Consider the following 17,504-nt stretch of genomic DNA (forward strand, 5'->3'; position numbering starts at 1 on the left):
ACATTAAAGCATCGCACAGTTCCTACAGATTTGCTGGTTGCACGAGCATGATGCAAATCTTGGATTTAGAGCATGTTCAAGAAACCAGTTTGAGATTATCTGAGCTTTGTAGCAGTGTGTGTTACCCTGCTGGAAGCACTCATTAGAACAGAATGGGGGAACTCAGTGTCCTGCAGGTTTTAGATGTCTCCTTGAACCAAATGATTCAAAATTACCTCATCAACATGTCTTGAAGTTCTACAGAGGTAATGAACTAATCATTTGGTTGGGATGTGTTGACCTAGAGTGATATCTAAAACTTGCAGGATGGGCCCTTGAGGGCTGGAGTTCCCCACCACCCTGCATTGTTCCCCCCATCCCTAAACTCTTTTTCCTGTGAACACTTTCCTGACGAGCTGCACACATCTAATGTGTTTTACCCATGTGAAAAATAAATAAATTTATTCATACACTGCATGAATATATGTTAAAATCTCAAGTGACACAAAAAGAATAATACACTACGCGACGCTATCACATCACTATCACATTACCAATGCTGGCATCAGCTTTAACCTAGCCCTTGGCCTTTGGGGGGAGTTGTGCTTTCACTAAAATCTGTTTTAAACAATATGTGTTGGATATATTACTAAAACAAAAAAAATATGCCTCATTATTTCCTTTGATGGTTTCTATTGGTGATAATTTAATCGGACACATCACAGCAAAACACTTCTGACAGTTGTGCCAGCAAAGCCAGAGGGATCCTCACCCCTGACACCAACACTGAACCTGGGGGTGCCAGAGAGGGAGGAGTCAAGGGTCGTGGTGAAATACAAAAGAGGATTATATCTGAGTGTTCGTGCACAAAAATGTTCTAAATATAAATGTTTTTTATTGTTAATGGAACGTATTGTGTGGGCATTTCTAGGGCCTGCAAATGTAAATTTAAAAAAAAGTGAAATTGAAAAAACAAAACTGTTTTCCTGTGAAAAACTAACAGTTTAATATCTTAAGGAAATACTTTTCGTCCTGTTTTGGCAGTTTCGATTTATGAAGTAGACTGATGAAAGACAGTATTATGGCCACAGGAATAAAGAGCTCAACCAGCCCCGACTCTCAGGTGATTGAGGTTGTAGATGGTTTACAATCTGAACATTTGGGGGGTTTTGTGGGTGTAGAAGAGAAAACTATGAGGAGAGCACTGGAAGAACCTGAGGGAAGAAAATAGCTGTTTGTTGGGGGGTGGGGAGGTCGAGGGGTTTATAAACATCATGGACAGTTCATCTCTACAGTAGAGATGAATCACACTCAAAGACTGTCCTGCCACTCTTCTCCGTGCTAACATCTGAATTATCCACAAATCTCTAAATCTACTTTTACTTTAGGTTTCTTTCATATATTCCCTCCTTACAGTCAAGGACAGACAGATGCCCGGCATAGAGGTAAGTATTCATTCTAGTGATTATTGTTATTATTGGATTTTTAATTGAATTATATCAAAGGATATCATGGGTGTATTACCGGCTCTTTGGTCCTTATTTGGGGAAACTGTTGTACGGTAAAGTCATTGTCATAAATAGTCATATTGATATCACATAAATACAAGTTAATTTCTACAAAACTTATTAATTTAACTTCATTTTATTGTAAAGTAAAAAAAATATGTTTTTTATGTTTTGAATGGTAAATTTCATCATAGTCGTCTTTTGAAAGATTTTCATCTACAAATGATAACAGTTTGGTAAATAAAGATATTCATGGCAACTCAATGACTTTTAGAGCAAATATAAATGTAACTAAAATAACAATAAAACAGTTTTAACACATGAAAGTAAACAGAGTAAAAGTGTCAATCAAATGTAAGTGCTTATAAAGCGCTTTTGTGTTGACAGTTACATATTAATGATAGAGAAATAACCAGTAAATGATCATTTGTAATATATAGTGTAATGCATGCTAAGATGATAATGAAATGTACATTTATTCATTCTGACTGCCTGAGTCACTGTAAACTGTGGATTATTGATCTTATTTCAGGAGATGGGACTAAATCCAAACTCTGCAGGGCTGAGCTGTGGCGGTAAAAATCAATAAACATAGATAAAAGTAAGACCATCAAAAAATACATTTTCTGACAACATTCGAAAGTGATTTGTTTCCTTCTTCTGTTTCAGTTAAACTGCAGGCGTACGACTGGTGGCCAGCTGAGCAGCAGCAGAATCTCAATACGACCAGCAGGGGGCAAAATAACACGCCACAGACTCAAAGCACTGCTGCTGATACTGTGAGTGTTTTTATCCCCATCTGTTCACACTGTCAGGATGAGGCCTCGATTCACTTCTGATGAGATGTGTGTGTGTGTGTGTGTGTGTGTGTGTGTGTGTGTGTGTGTGTGTGTGTGTGTGTGTGTGTGTGTGTGTTGAAACCTTCCCTTAAAGCCAGTATGTTCCCTTTCTAACAGAATCAGTGTTAAATGCAGTCCAGGCTCGGGGTCCACTGTCCCCAGGCTGTTTTCATGTGCCTGATGTGTTGAACACAGTGTGTTCAACACATCAGGCACATGGGAAAAAGCTACAAGCTGCTGCTTTCTGTTTCTATTACGATCAAGACTGAGACACCAGGAAATTGCTGGGCAGAGATCAGCAGCCTCGAGGAAGCTGGGAGTGAAGCACCGATAATACACAAAAGGAAATAAATGTATTCATTATACTAGTGAACATCCTGTTACCTGCCATTTAAATTAAACCATCCATTTTCTCAACTATAAATAAATTAATAGTACAATAAATTATTTAAAATAAACTTTTTCGGATTTGTAATCGTTCAATTTCTTTTTTTAAACTAAATGTTTGAGCCTCTCTCCTTGTCTCTCTGCAGTCCGTCCATCCTCTCGTTCCTCTCCTCCTCTACAGCGACAGACACTTCCCCTCTTCCTCTCTGTACAGCCAGCCAATCAGCGCTGCTGCTGCTGCCCAGCAGGTCTCCGCCCAGTCCGGGCAGCACGCCTGTTACCACAGCAACAGTGCCTTCAGGTGAGTTTGTGGTGGGTTACTAAAGTTGAGCAGTGCTTCTGATGGAAACCAGTGGTGTGAATGAACACTCTGTGCGCTCGTGCCTCTCGCCCTCGGCAGCAGGCAGCCTGTGAAGAAGCCTCTGAACGCCTTCATGCTCTACATGAAGGAGATGAGACACAAAGTGCTGCAGGAAGGCCAGGAGAGAGAGAGCGCCGCCATCAACCGCATCCTGGGCCGCAGGGTGAGAAGCCTGATGATGTCAGAGTGACGCAGGAGCAGGGCAACACAAACACAGTTTCAAAGGGTTTCTTTGGTTGCTGGCTGATGTAGCCCTTTTCACCATTTTTAATGTTTGATGTTTGATTTATGCAACTCTGAGTTTGTTTAATAAGCACTTCCTGTCTCTGTTCCTCAGTGGCACGCTCTGTCCCACTCCGAGCAGTCCAAATATTACGACCTGGCGCAGAAAGAGAGACTCCTCCACATGCAGCTCTACCCTGGATGGTCTGCCCGGGACAATTATGTATGTTTTATTTTATTTCATTTTATTTATCAGAAATTCTCCCTTTGCATGTCTGTGCCTGAAAGCTTCTGCTTCTTTTTTTAATCTTCAGGGTAAAAGGAAGAGGAAGCAGAGCCAGCAGATATCAGGAAGCACTTCCAGGTCGGGTTTTTTTTAATATCCGTCACTGACAGTCCAGTCATATTCATAAATATAGGACATGATGATATTTGAAGGATTTTGGAATTAGTGTGAGTGAATATATGCCAAAAATTCAAAAAATGTAATACACAAAAATATAAGAATAAAATAGAACAGTGTTTTATTTCCCTTTTTAATAATAAATGTATTTATTTTATCAGTGTGTGCTCAGATATGGAGTTTTATGGGAATATTTTAACTTTAGAAGAAAGTGTGTACTTTATTGTACTTTATTGAGCCCCGTGGGGAAATTGCTCTCTGCATTTAACCCATTCACTCAGTGAAGCAGTGGGCAGCCATTGGGCGCCTGGGGAGCAGTGTGTAGGGACAGTACCTTGCTCAGGGGTACCTCAGGGTAGCTGTTAAGGGGAATCGAACCCCCGACCTTCCGATCATGGGGCAACCACTCTACCTACTGAGCTATCCCTGCCCCTACTTGCCTACACTGAGACTTTTTTAATGTACAGATCCTGATTCTCCCAGTAAAACTTTCAGTTTTATATATTTAACAGTTTTTGAGACATTTGGGAAGTGAGCTGCAGTTATTTTTAAATAAATATATTTAATGGCCAAATAAACAAATAATATTTAAATAAGATTGTTATGACACTATTATTAATTACATACATCAACTGGTTTTAAATAATTTTAATTTTCCAATGGTTTTGTACTAATTACATTGCTTTTGTATTATACTGAGTTTGCTTTCAGTCAGTGAGCACCTGCCTGTACATGGAAACGAATAATAAACACTGGCATTTACACACCAGGGGGCGCTGCAGAGAAGTGTTAATAATTAACCTAAAGTTTCTTTAAACTATAAAAGTGATACACTGGGGTTTAGTATGAAATAATTACTGTGAATAATCTCATAAAAGCTGAGATTTTAACCACGTGTGTAAAACTATTTTCTGTGAAATACATACAAATCTTTTCTGTTTGTTTACTGCAGCTGGACTCTGAATGCTGGATGAGAGCTCTGAAGGGGGGGGATAATCAGACAATGACAAACAACTACAATGTAATAAAACAGCATGCGTGACTTTTCTGTCTGCGTGTTTGATTCTTTGGCTGTGAACTCCTCCTACACGATGAGGAGTGGTGGTATATCTTAGGTTAATCATCATAGCACCTAACTAAATGTAGTTTATCAGTATGTCAACAGCACGAACAGACCAAACAACACCACTATGGGCATGTAGCAGTAACATTATTGTGTATGCAGGCTTATTGGGGCTACCCAAAACTTTAAAATAGTCAAAATTAAAATAAATCCTCAGATTTTTTTTAATTGAAACCCACTGAGAAAATGACTTGAATCCTTATGAAATGACTGCTCAACTTACCTACTTTTTATCTCTGCTTAAACTGTTAAGTAGTTCAATTTGTCCCAAAAAGTGGACGTAGTGTTTTCAGTGAGAGAAACGCTTTGTCAGAAGGAATAAACTTTCTGAGATTTCCTTACGTGGATGATGGTGAACATTCATCAATACACTTTCATTCGTATTTTCCAATCATAAATCTTTATCTTAAGTTATGATCGTTACACGCTAAACAATAATGTCACTAAACAAACAACCTCTGCAATCTTTTCCTGAAAGATTTATGACTTTACAGCTGATAACTGCCTAGTTCGCATATTATTAAGTTTTTATTTTAACTTAAAAGCCATGACGGTCAGAACAATTAACACTGATATCACAACACAACAACTCAGTTCTTCCTGATACTGCAATGCTGGTTTTGTGACTTACAGAGAATAAATAAATATAACAAAACTTTTTAGAACAAGTCCTAAGCCAAATCTGGATGAAAACATGATAAAAATTGAAATGACAAGCATTCACATGGAATTTACTTTCACATTTTTGACACGTCTGAGGCTTCTTTTGTTCAGTTTTGCAGCATTTTCACGAGTAACCTACAGTTTATTTAAGGTGACAGAAGAAAAGAAAAAATACAGCTGACAAACAGTTGGCCAAAAGAAAGTGGACATTTAAGGATGTGGGTCTTAAAGAGACAGGAGCTTTTTTTTCCTCCAGAGAAGATGTATATGTGAATTGTATGTAGTAGTTCATCTTTAAAACAGAAATATTTAACCATAGTAAACAGTTCTGTGCTCAAATTAAGTCTTTTATTATCAAAGCAAACGTGTGATTGTGGCAGTGTGTTCAAGTCAACATTGGAAAAATGTGAAGAAACATGTTTATAAAACTGTGGAGCTTTCTGGCACAACGACCTTCATTATTAATGCTAGGTACATTAGGTAGAATCAAAGTTTGCAGTAAGGTTTTCTTTCACTGATTGATATGGCATTTAAAAAACAAAAAACACCCACCATTAACTCAGTGCCTTAACACTTAACATTAAGACTTGAAAATATAACTTAAACAACAACAACAACAATCAAGAACATAAAGCTACAAAAACAAATTAATTGACACTGATGAGGACCCACCTGGAGCTAGCACTGAGAATTTGAAGTCAAACCACTTTAAACCACCACAGCCAGAAGGAACTGTAATACTTAAGGGTTTAGTTTATTTTGTGTTAGGTTGCACATCCAGAAACAACAACACGGCTAGTTTAGATTTAGTCTTTTTTTACCATTTGTATGTGCAGCTTCATTTTCCTTAAGTATATCCCAAAGATATAATTAACACAGTTAGCAACAATCCAGACTGAAAAATACAACACAGCTTAGAAGTTTAGCTTTGGCACCACTCTCAGACTAGCTTACAAAAAAATAGTGTCTTTTCTTGTTGGCAGGTTTACGTCATGGATGCTGAAGACATTAAAAATGTTGTTTCTGATAAAGAGCAAGAGCTAATAATGTAAACGCACCGTCTCTTCCTCCTGTGAGTCCTCAGTACAAAAAATGCTGATTCCAATAAATAACCTGAAGGTAGAGTCTCATGTCCACCTCTGTCCATCCGTCCTCTTCAGGAGTCAGGGAGGACAGATGCTGCTGTCATCAGGTGACTTATCTCCCCTCCTCTTTGTCCTCACTTAACTATCATACCTGTCCACTATACTGTATCTCCGTCTGCATGAGGTAGTAGGGATGGGCACTGGCCACCCAAACTCAACGGGAACAGTAGCCTTGACGTTCCCTTCCAGGAATTTGAAGATCCGGTTCCACCAGGTTCTAGTCAGGTACTTGTTGGGTTCCTGATTGTGTACCTGACAGAGCACCACAAGTTAGAAAAGAAGAAACAGTTGTTGTTTTCAGTCAATTTTGAAGTCACTCAGATTTGAACTTGTCCGAGATTTTTAGTAGATGCAGCTATGCTATGAGTTTAAAACTCTTTATGTATCTTTATCTTAATGTAATAATACCTGACACAGTGAAATAACAATAGGCCAAAACAAGATGGCCCAACACAAACACATTCCAAACAAAAAGTGTATACAAAAATGTATAACAAATTATATATACTATGTCCTATCGGCCTTCTCATTTAAATTGATTCCTCCATTTCAAATGCTTTCGTTATTCCTGCAAGTGTTTCGTGCTTCATGACTAACATTTTGTTGCCTGCCCATCATGCTGCTGCTGCTTCTCTATTTGTTATGGAGGTGTGTTGGTTTAAAAATGAGATTGTATGTTTTCATCTGGTCTTGTCTGACTAATTGAAGCAGCTGAAAGAATCCTAAAACCCCAGAACACTGAATAAAGCCAGGAGATGGTGTTACGAGGCCATAACTCAGTGTGTGTCTACTCACATGTGATTCCAGCATGGCGTAGTACCACCGGAAGGTCCAGTTGACGACAAAGTATGCAACCACCACATCGATGCTGTAGTGTTCATGGCCGAGGAGGATGCAGATGAGTCCAAATATGCTCAGGAAAAAGCAGAACCAACGATACCACCAGAACCTGGGCGGGCAGTCTGAACAAAAACAGGGAATACTAATAAAGCAACATGCACAAATTAGTTTAATACTACGGCTAAGTAGTAAAATCAGGGTAATGTGAAGTTAAGAGTTTATTCGTGATAAGTTGCATATCAATGTGTGTGATCATGTAAAAATAAATAGGTGTGTAGTTACTCACACTCCTTGATGAAGAGGTAGGACAGCCTCAGCATGATGGTGTGACCGCTGTACAAATAGTCTCCACACAAGATGTGAGAGCCGGTCACATTCAAACCTGAAGACACAAAGAAATGCAGCGTTTTATGTTAAATAATTATCACATCCATCCATTCGCTTCCGCTTATCCTTTTCAGGGTCACGGGGGGCGCTGGAGCCTATCCCAGCTGTCATAGGGCAAGAGGCGGGGTACACCCTGGACAGGTCGCCAGTCTGTCGCAGGGCTAACACACAGGGACAGACAACCATTCGCACTCACATTCACTCGCACATTCACACCTAGTGACAATTTGGATTATCCAATTAACCTATCCCCACAAGCTGCATGTCTTTGAACGGTGGGAGGAAGCCGGAGTACCCGGAGAGAACCCACACAGACATGGGGAGAACATGCAAACTCCACACAGAAAGACCCCGGCCTGATGGTGGAATTGAGCTCAGGACCTTCTTGCTGTGCGGCAACAGTGCTAACCACCGTGCCACCGTGCTGCCCCGTTAAATAATTATATTATATTATATTCATTCATTTCACGTGATTAAGAACGATGCAGAACTTTTAAAGAAACTCTGCACATTAATGTTGAGTGGACTCGTTTTCTAATGTAACCTTAGCTAATGTTGATAATTGTTGGTGGTGGGAACGAGGCTCCCTGGTGTGAGTGAGCATAAATGTTACATCAGTACTCCTTCTGCATGAATAAAACCCACTGATGATCAATCTCAGATGCCCTAATCTCCGCTGTGTATGCCACAGTGCAATGCAGCAGTGTCCGGTGCTTGAATACACTAGTGTTTCCTGTGAGTCAGTGTTCAGCTACAAGCCAAATACTAAACACTTACTGTACATATTTTATAAATCTAGTTTTACCTCCTCCTGAGACCATCCGGATAATCCGCCACATTTTCTCCGTCACATTGTCGTAGAGCTGCATGGACAGGACAAACGATCTTTAACTGAAGAAGGGCGACTAGTGAACAGGTGAGTACTTAGGTGCACCTTTACATACCTTTGGAGCGCACTCTAAGTGTTTTCCAGGTACCGGCAGGGTGGTGATGTACATGGTGATGCAGCGATACAGGTAGAGCGTTGCAATCATGAAGAAGCACCGCCGAGCCACGATCGCTCTGCAGACAATAACATAAAAGTGTTTTTTCAGTGAGATTCCAATCCGTGTGTCAAAGGACAGTTTGGCAAGAAACTGAACCCCGTTCACAGCTGAATGAGACAAAGCACTAAGTAACCCCGGGGACAACTGGGGGAACACTGTATATAAGAACCAGTCCATTTATTAAGTACTGCAAAAATCTGAGGGAGAAATAAAATTGACTACAACAGAGAGTGGGGACCCAAGATGGAAAACTCCCAGCATTTTATGTGTTTCTAACACAACCACGAGGTAATTAAACATAATTCACTAGCATAACCAGAAATGCTGACAATAACAACAAGTTAGGAATTAGTGACGTGCCTTTGCCACAGATCAAAACACCTTTGCGATCAGGAGATGTGGGAAAACTTTCTGTCGGAAAATCCCTGTAGTGATTGTTAAATGCACTGGAGCATGCCTCACTAACGCTCCGTCAACTACAATTAAACCACGTAATGCACGACACTGTGAAACTCGTGCTCTGCAAGAATGTGAGTTTAAAAGATCACACTGACGTTTACTCCATAAGGGAGGGGAATTGGGCTTGGGTGCAGTACGAGTGTTAGTACACCTTCAATCCTTAGTATTACCTGTGTTTAAGTGCCAGCCACTGGACGAGCCACAATCCACAGAGAGTCAAGCCACAGGCCTCTGTTGCTTTGAAGGCCCAGGGCACTCTGTCAATGTAGTCGAAGAACTTGTCAGGAAGCGGCGGAATCACAGATTTGTCAGGCACCCGTTCATGGATGATAACGATTATGACAGCGTTGAAGACGAGGGCGAAGAAGGCGTAGATAAAGGACACGCCCGTTTTCCACCACTCTTTAGGGAGAGGGTCGTCAGACTCCTTGGTGATCTTGTCGTAGTTGCAGCGTTGCTGTATCTTGTTGCACAGCGAGTTTATCAGCTGGTTCTCTTTCAGCACTTCAGTAATTTTTCTGCGCCTGCCTTTGCCGTCACCATCGAGAACATCCTCAGAATGAGGTGTCCGGGAGATGTGGTGAGTATGGTTGGGCACCTTCGTAGACTGAGGAGGTGAAGGCGGATCTGTCGAAATCACCTCTATGCAGTTTTTATCATCTTCCTGGATCAGTTCTGATGCTGCCATTGAAGTCTTTGGCAAATAAGTTCTCTGATTTATGTGAAAAAGTTTAATGAGTTCTTTGATCACTCACAAGAGTGAGCTTCTGTGTCAATAATGAAGAAGTCCGACTGTCAGCAGCGATTGAGCTCCTTGGTCTGCAAACCATTTGGTATTAACGACAGAGCAGCGATCTTCAGTATTTGCAGTGACGTCACAGAGAAAGCAGGTGACCGGCATAAACCTGAAAAAAAGAAGACCATGAGTAAAAAAAATAACTACAACTCTGTTATGAGTTATCAGTAAGGATCTTATATAGACTCGCATTAGTACACCTACATAACCCAAACAGTTTCACTACGTCGTACATCTGCAGTGAAATAACGTAAGTTACAAAAACAGAAACTAAGATAGACATTGCATGTTGAGCGTGTCAGAATCAGATTACATTAGAGTTTAGATAACAATAATCAGATGAACTTACAGCATCTGCCCTTCTCATCCATCAGATAAAGTTTTTCAGCTGAATCTTCAGAACAACGATGAGTTTCAAGAACTCTCCTTTCACTCACTGAGTATCACGCTACACCTGCAGTGTGGGTTTGTCTTATATTAGCGGCATCACCATTAGCCCAGATCTTTACTAAACTGCATAAAGTGAAAATTGTACTTTTTCATTAGACCTACTCCATAACCTCAGCCCAGAAACCGGTCTTGTATTGACACTACAAATTTCTCTCTGCTTCTTTTTCTGCTGCCATTTCTCAAATCGACTGGAAGTGCACGGATCAACTTAAAAAGACGAACTCCGCTGCCAGTTCTTGCTTTGGTGGTGAAATTGAAATAGTCACACTGGCAACACTATCAGCTGCTTGTGTGGAGGATCTACATGTGTTCAACACAGAAGTACAGATTAATCTTTAAATGCATTGTTGTACAACACAGGTACTCATTCTGGTCTCCCTTACAACTCAAGTCCCCAAAATACTGGTAATACCAGCTCGCACACTATCATGTAACTCTCTTAAAAGCAGACCTTTACCATCCATTCATCCAACCTTTTTCTGTTTATCCATTTCAGGGTCACAGCAAGTCATTCTGGTCCCTCTTAGGACATTAAGTCCTCACAGAGTGACTGTAGACAGACTTACGTCCCCACAATGTCAGTAATACTGGTATACACACACCTACACCCGGAAGCCCACATGACTCCAGAGAATTTGGCCTTTAGTAACCTGAGGATGACACTCCCTGCAAAGCCAACACGCCCACACAAACACAGTGTGTGAACCCACAGCTGCTGACACGTTCTGACAGCATGCCACCTGGGACAGACACCGCCATTTCAAGTCTTCACCTTCAGGATCAGTATCTGCTGATAATGTGCTGATAAACCTCCCACGCCCTTCCTCGTTCAAGAAGCAAGGCGTGGTTTGACAAATAACAAAATGATCATTAAACTTCAGTTTAAAAACATAAAAACTGGGCCAGCATTAGAAACGAACATGACTATTCAATGAATCCAAGTTCATAGTTTGATACTGACTTACATGTTATTTGAAATTATAAGGATTTATTCATCGACTTCTAAAATAAAATGTGCACTTGTAAACCCACTGCTGATAAATTCCTCCTGAGTGTGTTGCCTTTCTACCAACACTTCACACAGGAGTGCATGTCTGACATCACCTGTGTGTGAGCATCGCCATGTGAATGTTTTCTAACCAGTCTCACCCGACAGAATTACTCAGGCAAGACGTTTCCATGAAAATAAACTGTTCACAGCTGTATGAAAGATGCTAAATGATAATTAGTTAGTTTTAAGCTTGAAAAGTTGAACTTTTTTTTTAGAAAAAAAAGTAGTAAAGTAGAAAAAGTTGAATATAATACAATAAAGTGATTCTATAAAGTGACTACAGCTGTCATTGCAGTTTCTAGGTCCCCAGCCCCAGTTAGCAGCTGGTGGCACTGTAACATATTTGAAATGATAACTGTGTTTATAGAATACATTTAACTGTGTAGCACTTCTGTCACCAACCAGTAAGATTTAAGCATCCAGTTGAACATCCCACACCCCTGATACTTTTAGGGAACCAATCATGTTGCGAAAAACAAAAACCCTAAAGAAAAAAAAAAAAAGAGTAACTGTGTCCCTACGAACAGCAAATACAGAAAAATCCAAATAACTACCTTTTCATACTTTGTCCCAAACACAACTCCTGCTGCCCACCATCAGCTGCTCTGCCCTGAATGAACCTTTATTTGCTTTTCTGCTCCCGTTTGGTTTCATTTTAGCATCATTGTGTCAAAAGCTCCACTTTCTGCCCTGAACTGGCAGAAAAGTGGCCTCTGCTCAGCTACCAAGCTACATCCTGTTTACAGAGCAGCAGAAACGAAGTCTAATCGAGTTACAGGCATGAGAATTCAATTTCACCAAGTTAGAGCTGATTCATTAACCCAGGACACACGAGTTTTACACTGCTGCAAAGCGCCCAACTTACCTCACTGAGATAGTAAGATAAAGAATATTTTCATCTTTCACTCACCAGAGAATGTGTTTAGCCAAAAAAAAGCACAAAATTCAGTCACAAGGATTTAAAACAGAACCAATGGTCACACTGTGAGAAGAGCAGGCTTCATAACAGCCTATGTACTCACTGAAATGTCAAATGAGTAAACTTACCATCGTTTAAACAAATAAAAGTAACACAAAGACGTAATATTGTAATATAGCGTTATAGAAAACATAAATAACCTCATTAATGTGCTGGAACTGATAAATACAGTCACATTTCTATCAGACTTATTTGTCTGACCAGCTGATTAATGATTCATTTGTTTTTAGAGCAACATAATGTTTACAGTCACTGGCCACTTTTTTTTTTTTTAGGTACACCTGATAAATTGCTCATGACTTTGAATGTGACATTGCTGTTTATGCAAGATGGGCTGATCTGCTGGGATTTTCACACATTTAGCATTTATGAATGCATGCAACATGTGGAACCTTGAAGAAGATAGGCTGCAGCAGCAGAAAACCACACAGGGCACCGCTCCTGTCAGCTAAGAACGGGAATCTGAGGCTACTTTTCGATGGTACGGTCGGAATATGGGGTGAACAACAGGAAAGCGTGGACCCATCCAGCCTTATATCAACAGTTTAGGCTCCTAATGGTGTGATTTGGTATGGGGCACAGCTTGCTTGGCACACTTTGGGCCCCTTATAATCCAATGAGCATCATGTAAACACTACAGCTTACCTGACCATGTCCATCCTTTTATGACGATGGCTGCTTCCAGCAGGAAAACACACTGTGTTACAAAGCTTAAATCATCTCAAACTTCTTTCATTCCAACTTACTGTACTCAGATGGTCTGCACAATTACCAGATCTCCATCTAACAGAGCACCTTTGGGATGTGCAGCCAAATAAATCTGCACCAACTGTGTGAAGCTAAATGTCCTCCTTGAATCTGTGCCACAAGGAACTTATGGCAAAAAGGAGTCCAGCCTGGTATCTGTTAAAGTGGCTAGAGAGACAAGCTGGAAGTATTGTACTGATACCTGCCAATTAATCCTTTATACCAGCTGAATTAAACACAATGAAAACACATCTAATATGCAAGCGTTGAATCAAAGACTCAACAGAAAGGCAGGAATGACATGTTTAAAAATGTGCCACAAAACAGCAAACAGCCACGAACTTTGAGTTAACTTTCTGCTAATTAATGACTTATTAGCCAATCAACAACTGATCGATTAATTAGTCTGAAAATCCCATTAGCACAACATTAACAAAAGTAAGAAGGAAGTAATTTTAAGCTTTACTTTGATAAACAGAAGTTAAAATTAGTTCACGTTAAATAATTTCCAGCAACTAAAAACAAACGTTTCGTGACTCTTTGACGAGTCTGATATCGATTAACTGGCTTATCATTTAAAAGGTGTTTGAACCCCACTCTCTGATAGAACAAGTACAAATTCACACAAAAAAAATGGTGTGAACATGTCAAAACCGTGAAAACCTACTCCGATTTAACGTTAAAAGTTACATTTCGTGTCCACGGCTTCGGTAAGCCAGTGTACGTCTCACATTTTAACTGGTGCAACGTAAACAGGAACTCAAACACACCTGTCGGAAGGTGCACGCGCGTTTCCCGTTCGTTTTAGGTATAAAACAGGTTAAAACAATTGTTAAAAAAGTTTTAACAAAAGAAAAACAAAACTGCAGTTTGTGCGCGCGAAGACGGACAAAAACAAGACTAACTTTTTGTCACCTTTCCTTCCACTTTTTCACCTCCTCCTGTTCCTCCTCTTCCGTCTCCTGGTTAAGTGACACCAAGGTTCATCTGCACGAGCCTCTCTGTGCTGGTGAGAAACTGCGCCCCGCCTCCACATGTCCCTCGTTTGACTCCAAATATGGTGATGCTGCTTCCGCCTGCATCGCGCCTGCACCGCTGACTCAACTCGAAACGGGCCGTGACTCACCTGAGATCGACTTCTCTCGCGGGACCTTCCGTCAAACGGAGAGACGGATGTACGGAAGCTCGTTTTTACCAGAAAAGTTACAAATAATAAAACTAAAAATAAACATTTACAGCTTGACAGAATCAAAGTTGTGATGATGAGAAAAAGAATGAGGCTACCAATGAAACATTTTTCATTTCCTAATTAGGTAATGAATGAAGGCGATATTTGTCTAAGTGATGTCAGCATTCCTAACACCTCAGGTATGCAGGTAAAGAAACAAAAGCCGGTCATGGCAGAAAAACAAACATTTAATTCACTGAGTCACTTTTAATCTTGAAGTCAATGATTAAACAATGTAGGCAAAAAAAAAGGACTATTTATAGGTTTTATTTTTATAAGTATTAATCGTATATGAATAAATTGACATTGCTATTATTTTAATATAAATCTTTTACACTAATATGTTTTCTGCATGTATTTGGACCAAATTTATACCATAAATCAGAGATGGGGGGGGGGGGGGGGGGGTCAGACACATTTAAATCTCTGTGATATCTTAATATAAAAACGTTAAAGAAATTCTCCTTTAGATAATGAAACAAAATCTCTCACTGTGACTTTTTTTTAGCTTAAGTTTGTAAGAATTTGTAAATTACAGAAAAATTTCTGGTAGGTCACAGACACTTTCTGTTAATAAACCTTTTTATGTGTACTCATTGCAAAACCAGTCAACTGTTAGAAACAGTTGCAGAGTGTGCTTTGCAGTTGTTTAGGAATGTGTACGAATAGCCACGGGGAGGTCTTTGAAAAGCTGTAAAATATGAAATCACAGTTAAAAGCCCAAAATGTGTCTTCCTTTACACTTTCAAAAGCTTCCGGTGGGCCTGAGTGGAGTGTGGTCGAGTCTGGCATCTGGGCTTTATGTTTGACACCCTGCCTTAAGTAAATCAGTTTTAAAATATGCATTCAAAAATGAACCATTTTAAAAGTTAGAGGCATATAAATGATAAATACGTCAAAAACACATACATATAATAGGAAAAAAATGTGGATATGGACAATAAGCTAAACTTCGTAAAATTCACAAAAACAATTTGTGAACTGATTAAAGTATTTAGTCAACTCATTTTATTCAGCACATCTAAACAGCAAACACCAAAGTGATGTACAGCATGTAAATATATCAAAATCAATTCATAAAACGATAATCTACAAATTAAAGATGCAAAGATACAAATGAAGTGTTAAGTGCTATCTAATGACAAATAAAAATAAAAATAAAAAAATCAATAAAAAGACTCATTTGAAAAGAGCCATGTTTTAAACCTGCTCTTAAATACTGTTAGTGAGTGAGGTAAGTGACATATCTGAACAGCAAGACACTAAAAACTGAGAATGCTCGCTCAGTTGTACGAGTCAGTTGTATGTGTTAGTCGGGACTCTGCAATTAGTAACAACCTCACCGAGGGGTGTGAGACACTGTACTGTAAGAGATCTGATAAATATTCTGGAGCATACCCAAGCAAGCACTTACATGTGAGTAACCATATTTTAAAATAGATCTCGTACGTCACAGGATGCAAGTGTAACAACATAAAAACAGGCCAATGAAATTATTGTTTTTGTTATTATTATAATTATCATTGTTAGTGATTTATTATTGAAATTGTCTCATTTCTCGTTGGGTTGTAATACCAGATGGTTCCACCAGAGCGAGCTCACTGTTGACTAAAACCAAACACACTGAACTGAATCAGATCCTCTCAGTATATATACACAGTGACCACAGGGCCAGCTGTTAGAGTTAATATGTTTGTATCTGGAGGTTATTGTCATGGTCCTGAGTCTGAGGACTCAGTGTTTTGTGTTTCCTTATGCTTTTGTTCATTCCGAGTGTGTTTTCTGTTGTGATTTTGCCATTTGTTAGGTTTCTGTTCCTTGCCTGCCTGCTCCCACTTCTCTGTGTTCCCTCTGTCTGTCCATGGTGTTATTGTGTCTGCTCATGAGTCTGCCTGTCAAGTTCAGTGTCCTGTCTGGTTCTCTGTGTCTGTTAGTTTCCTGTTTTATTCTGAAAGTTCATGTCTCATGTCAGTGTGTTCAGTTTTACCTCTCCCCTGTCTCGTTAGCCTAATTGCTCCCAGCTGTGTCTCCCTCCTGTGGCCCATTCCCTGATTACTCCCCGTGTATTTAAGCCCTGTGTTTTCCTGTGCTCTCTGTCGCGTCGTCTGTTTAACTCCATGTCCGTCTGCATCATTCTGTGTAACCCGGTGTTCAGTCTGCATCCCTCCGCCATCTTTCTTTGTGCATTTTGTTCCTCCTCCCGTGCGTGTTTGGTTTAAGTTGAGTTCTTTAGTTTTCCCCAGTTTAGGTTTGTTTTCTCCCCGCTCTGCTCCTCCTGTTTTTGTCACCTTATCACCTCTGTAAATAAACATTCACTCGCACCCCAGCCAGTGCCTGCATTTTGGATCCTTTTCTCAATTCACCACACGACTGATGCGCAGCCATGACAGTACAACGCGACAGAGAGCACAGGAAAACACAGGGCTTAAATACACGGGGAGTAATCAGGGAATGGGCCACAGGAGGGAGACACAGCTGGGAGCAATTAGGCTAACGAGACAGGGGAGAGGTAAAACTGAACACACTGACATGAGACATGAACTTTCAGAATAAAACAGGAAACTAACAGACACAGAGAACCAGACAGGACACTGAACTTGACAGGCAGACTCATGAGCAGACACAATAACACCATGGACAGACAGAGGGAACACAGAGAAGTGGGAGCAGGCAGGCAAAGAACAGAAACCTAACAAATGGCAAAATAACAACAGAATACACACTCGGAATGAACAAAAGCATAAGGAAACACAAAACACTGAGTCCTCAGACTCAGGACCATGACAGTTATGTTTCAGCAAATGTGAGATCATTTGCAAAAAAAAGTCAAAATTATCCTATTAATACACATTATGGACATGAATTTTGAGGCTGGTGCTTATTTTAAAGTA

The 17,504-nt window shown here is 40.0% G+C and overlaps 2 protein-coding genes across 6 annotated transcripts; one reads left to right on the plus strand and one right to left on the minus strand.

The window, feature by feature from the left end:
• Nucleotides 1–23: 23 nt before the first annotated feature.
• Nucleotides 24–4,741, plus strand: LOC101472434 (uncharacterized). 2 transcript variants are annotated; one of them, XM_076879901.1, is made up of 8 exons: nt 24–1,424; nt 2,020–2,062; nt 2,157–2,266; nt 2,860–3,014; nt 3,117–3,237; nt 3,412–3,519; nt 3,611–3,660; nt 4,652–4,741. In XM_076879901.1, exons 1-8 carry the CDS (start codon nt 1,410–1,412, stop codon nt 4,671–4,673), a joined length of 624 nt encoding a protein of 207 aa, XP_076736016.1. In that variant the 5' UTR covers nt 24–1,409; the 3' UTR covers nt 4,674–4,741. The 2 variants fall into 2 exon arrangements, with proteins under 2 accessions (XP_076736016.1, XP_004574916.2); XM_004574859.3 differs by having other exon boundaries at nt 1,271–1,424; nt 3,114–3,237.
• Nucleotides 4,742–5,819: 1,078 nt separating this feature from the next.
• On the minus strand, nt 5,820–14,428 carry sgms2b (sphingomyelin synthase 2b). 4 transcript variants are annotated; one of them, XM_004574855.6, is made up of 7 exons: nt 14,301–14,428; nt 9,533–10,267; nt 8,802–8,919; nt 8,663–8,720; nt 7,757–7,852; nt 7,426–7,592; nt 5,820–6,882 (listed from the first exon to the last, which is right to left on the minus strand). In XM_004574855.6, exons 2-7 carry the CDS (start codon nt 10,048–10,050, stop codon nt 6,709–6,711), a joined length of 1,131 nt encoding a protein of 376 aa, XP_004574912.1. In that variant the 5' UTR covers nt 10,051–10,267; nt 14,301–14,428; the 3' UTR covers nt 5,820–6,708. The 4 variants fall into 4 exon arrangements, with proteins under 4 accessions (XP_004574912.1, XP_004574913.1, XP_004574914.1 ...); XM_004574856.6 differs by having other exon boundaries at nt 14,291–14,424; XM_004574857.4 differs by lacking the exon at nt 14,301–14,428 and adding an exon at nt 14,156–14,290.
• Nucleotides 14,429–17,504: the final 3,076 nt, after the last annotated feature.

The sequence above is a fragment of the Maylandia zebra genome, linkage group LG3, assembly GCF_041146795.1.
Source record: "Maylandia zebra isolate NMK-2024a linkage group LG3, Mzebra_GT3a, whole genome shotgun sequence".
Classification (NCBI taxonomy): domain Eukaryota; kingdom Metazoa; phylum Chordata; class Actinopteri; order Cichliformes; family Cichlidae; genus Maylandia; species Maylandia zebra.

Excerpts from the sequence above, each read along its gene's own strand:
- LOC101472434 (XM_004574859.3), top strand. Across the intron at positions 3,015-3,113 it reads CACAGCAACAGTGCCTTCAG|CAGGCAGCCTGTGAAGAAGC; the intron begins GTGAGTTTGTGG and ends CGCCCTCGGCAG. Across the intron at positions 3,661-4,651 it reads ATATCAGGAAGCACTTCCAG|CTGGACTCTGAATGCTGGAT; the intron begins GTCGGGTTTTTT and ends TGTTTACTGCAG.
- sgms2b (XM_004574855.6), bottom strand. The coding sequence starts at position 10,050 with ATGGCAGCATCAGAACTGATCCAGGAAGATGATAAAAACTGCATAGAG. Across the intron at positions 8,721-8,801 it reads ACTTAGAGTGCGCTCCAAAG|CTCTACGACAATGTGACGGA; the intron begins GTATGTAAAGGT and ends CTGTCCATGCAG. Across the intron at positions 6,883-7,425 it reads ACGCCATGCTGGAATCACAT|GTACACAATCAGGAACCCAA; the intron begins GTGAGTAGACAC and ends GTGCTCTGTCAG.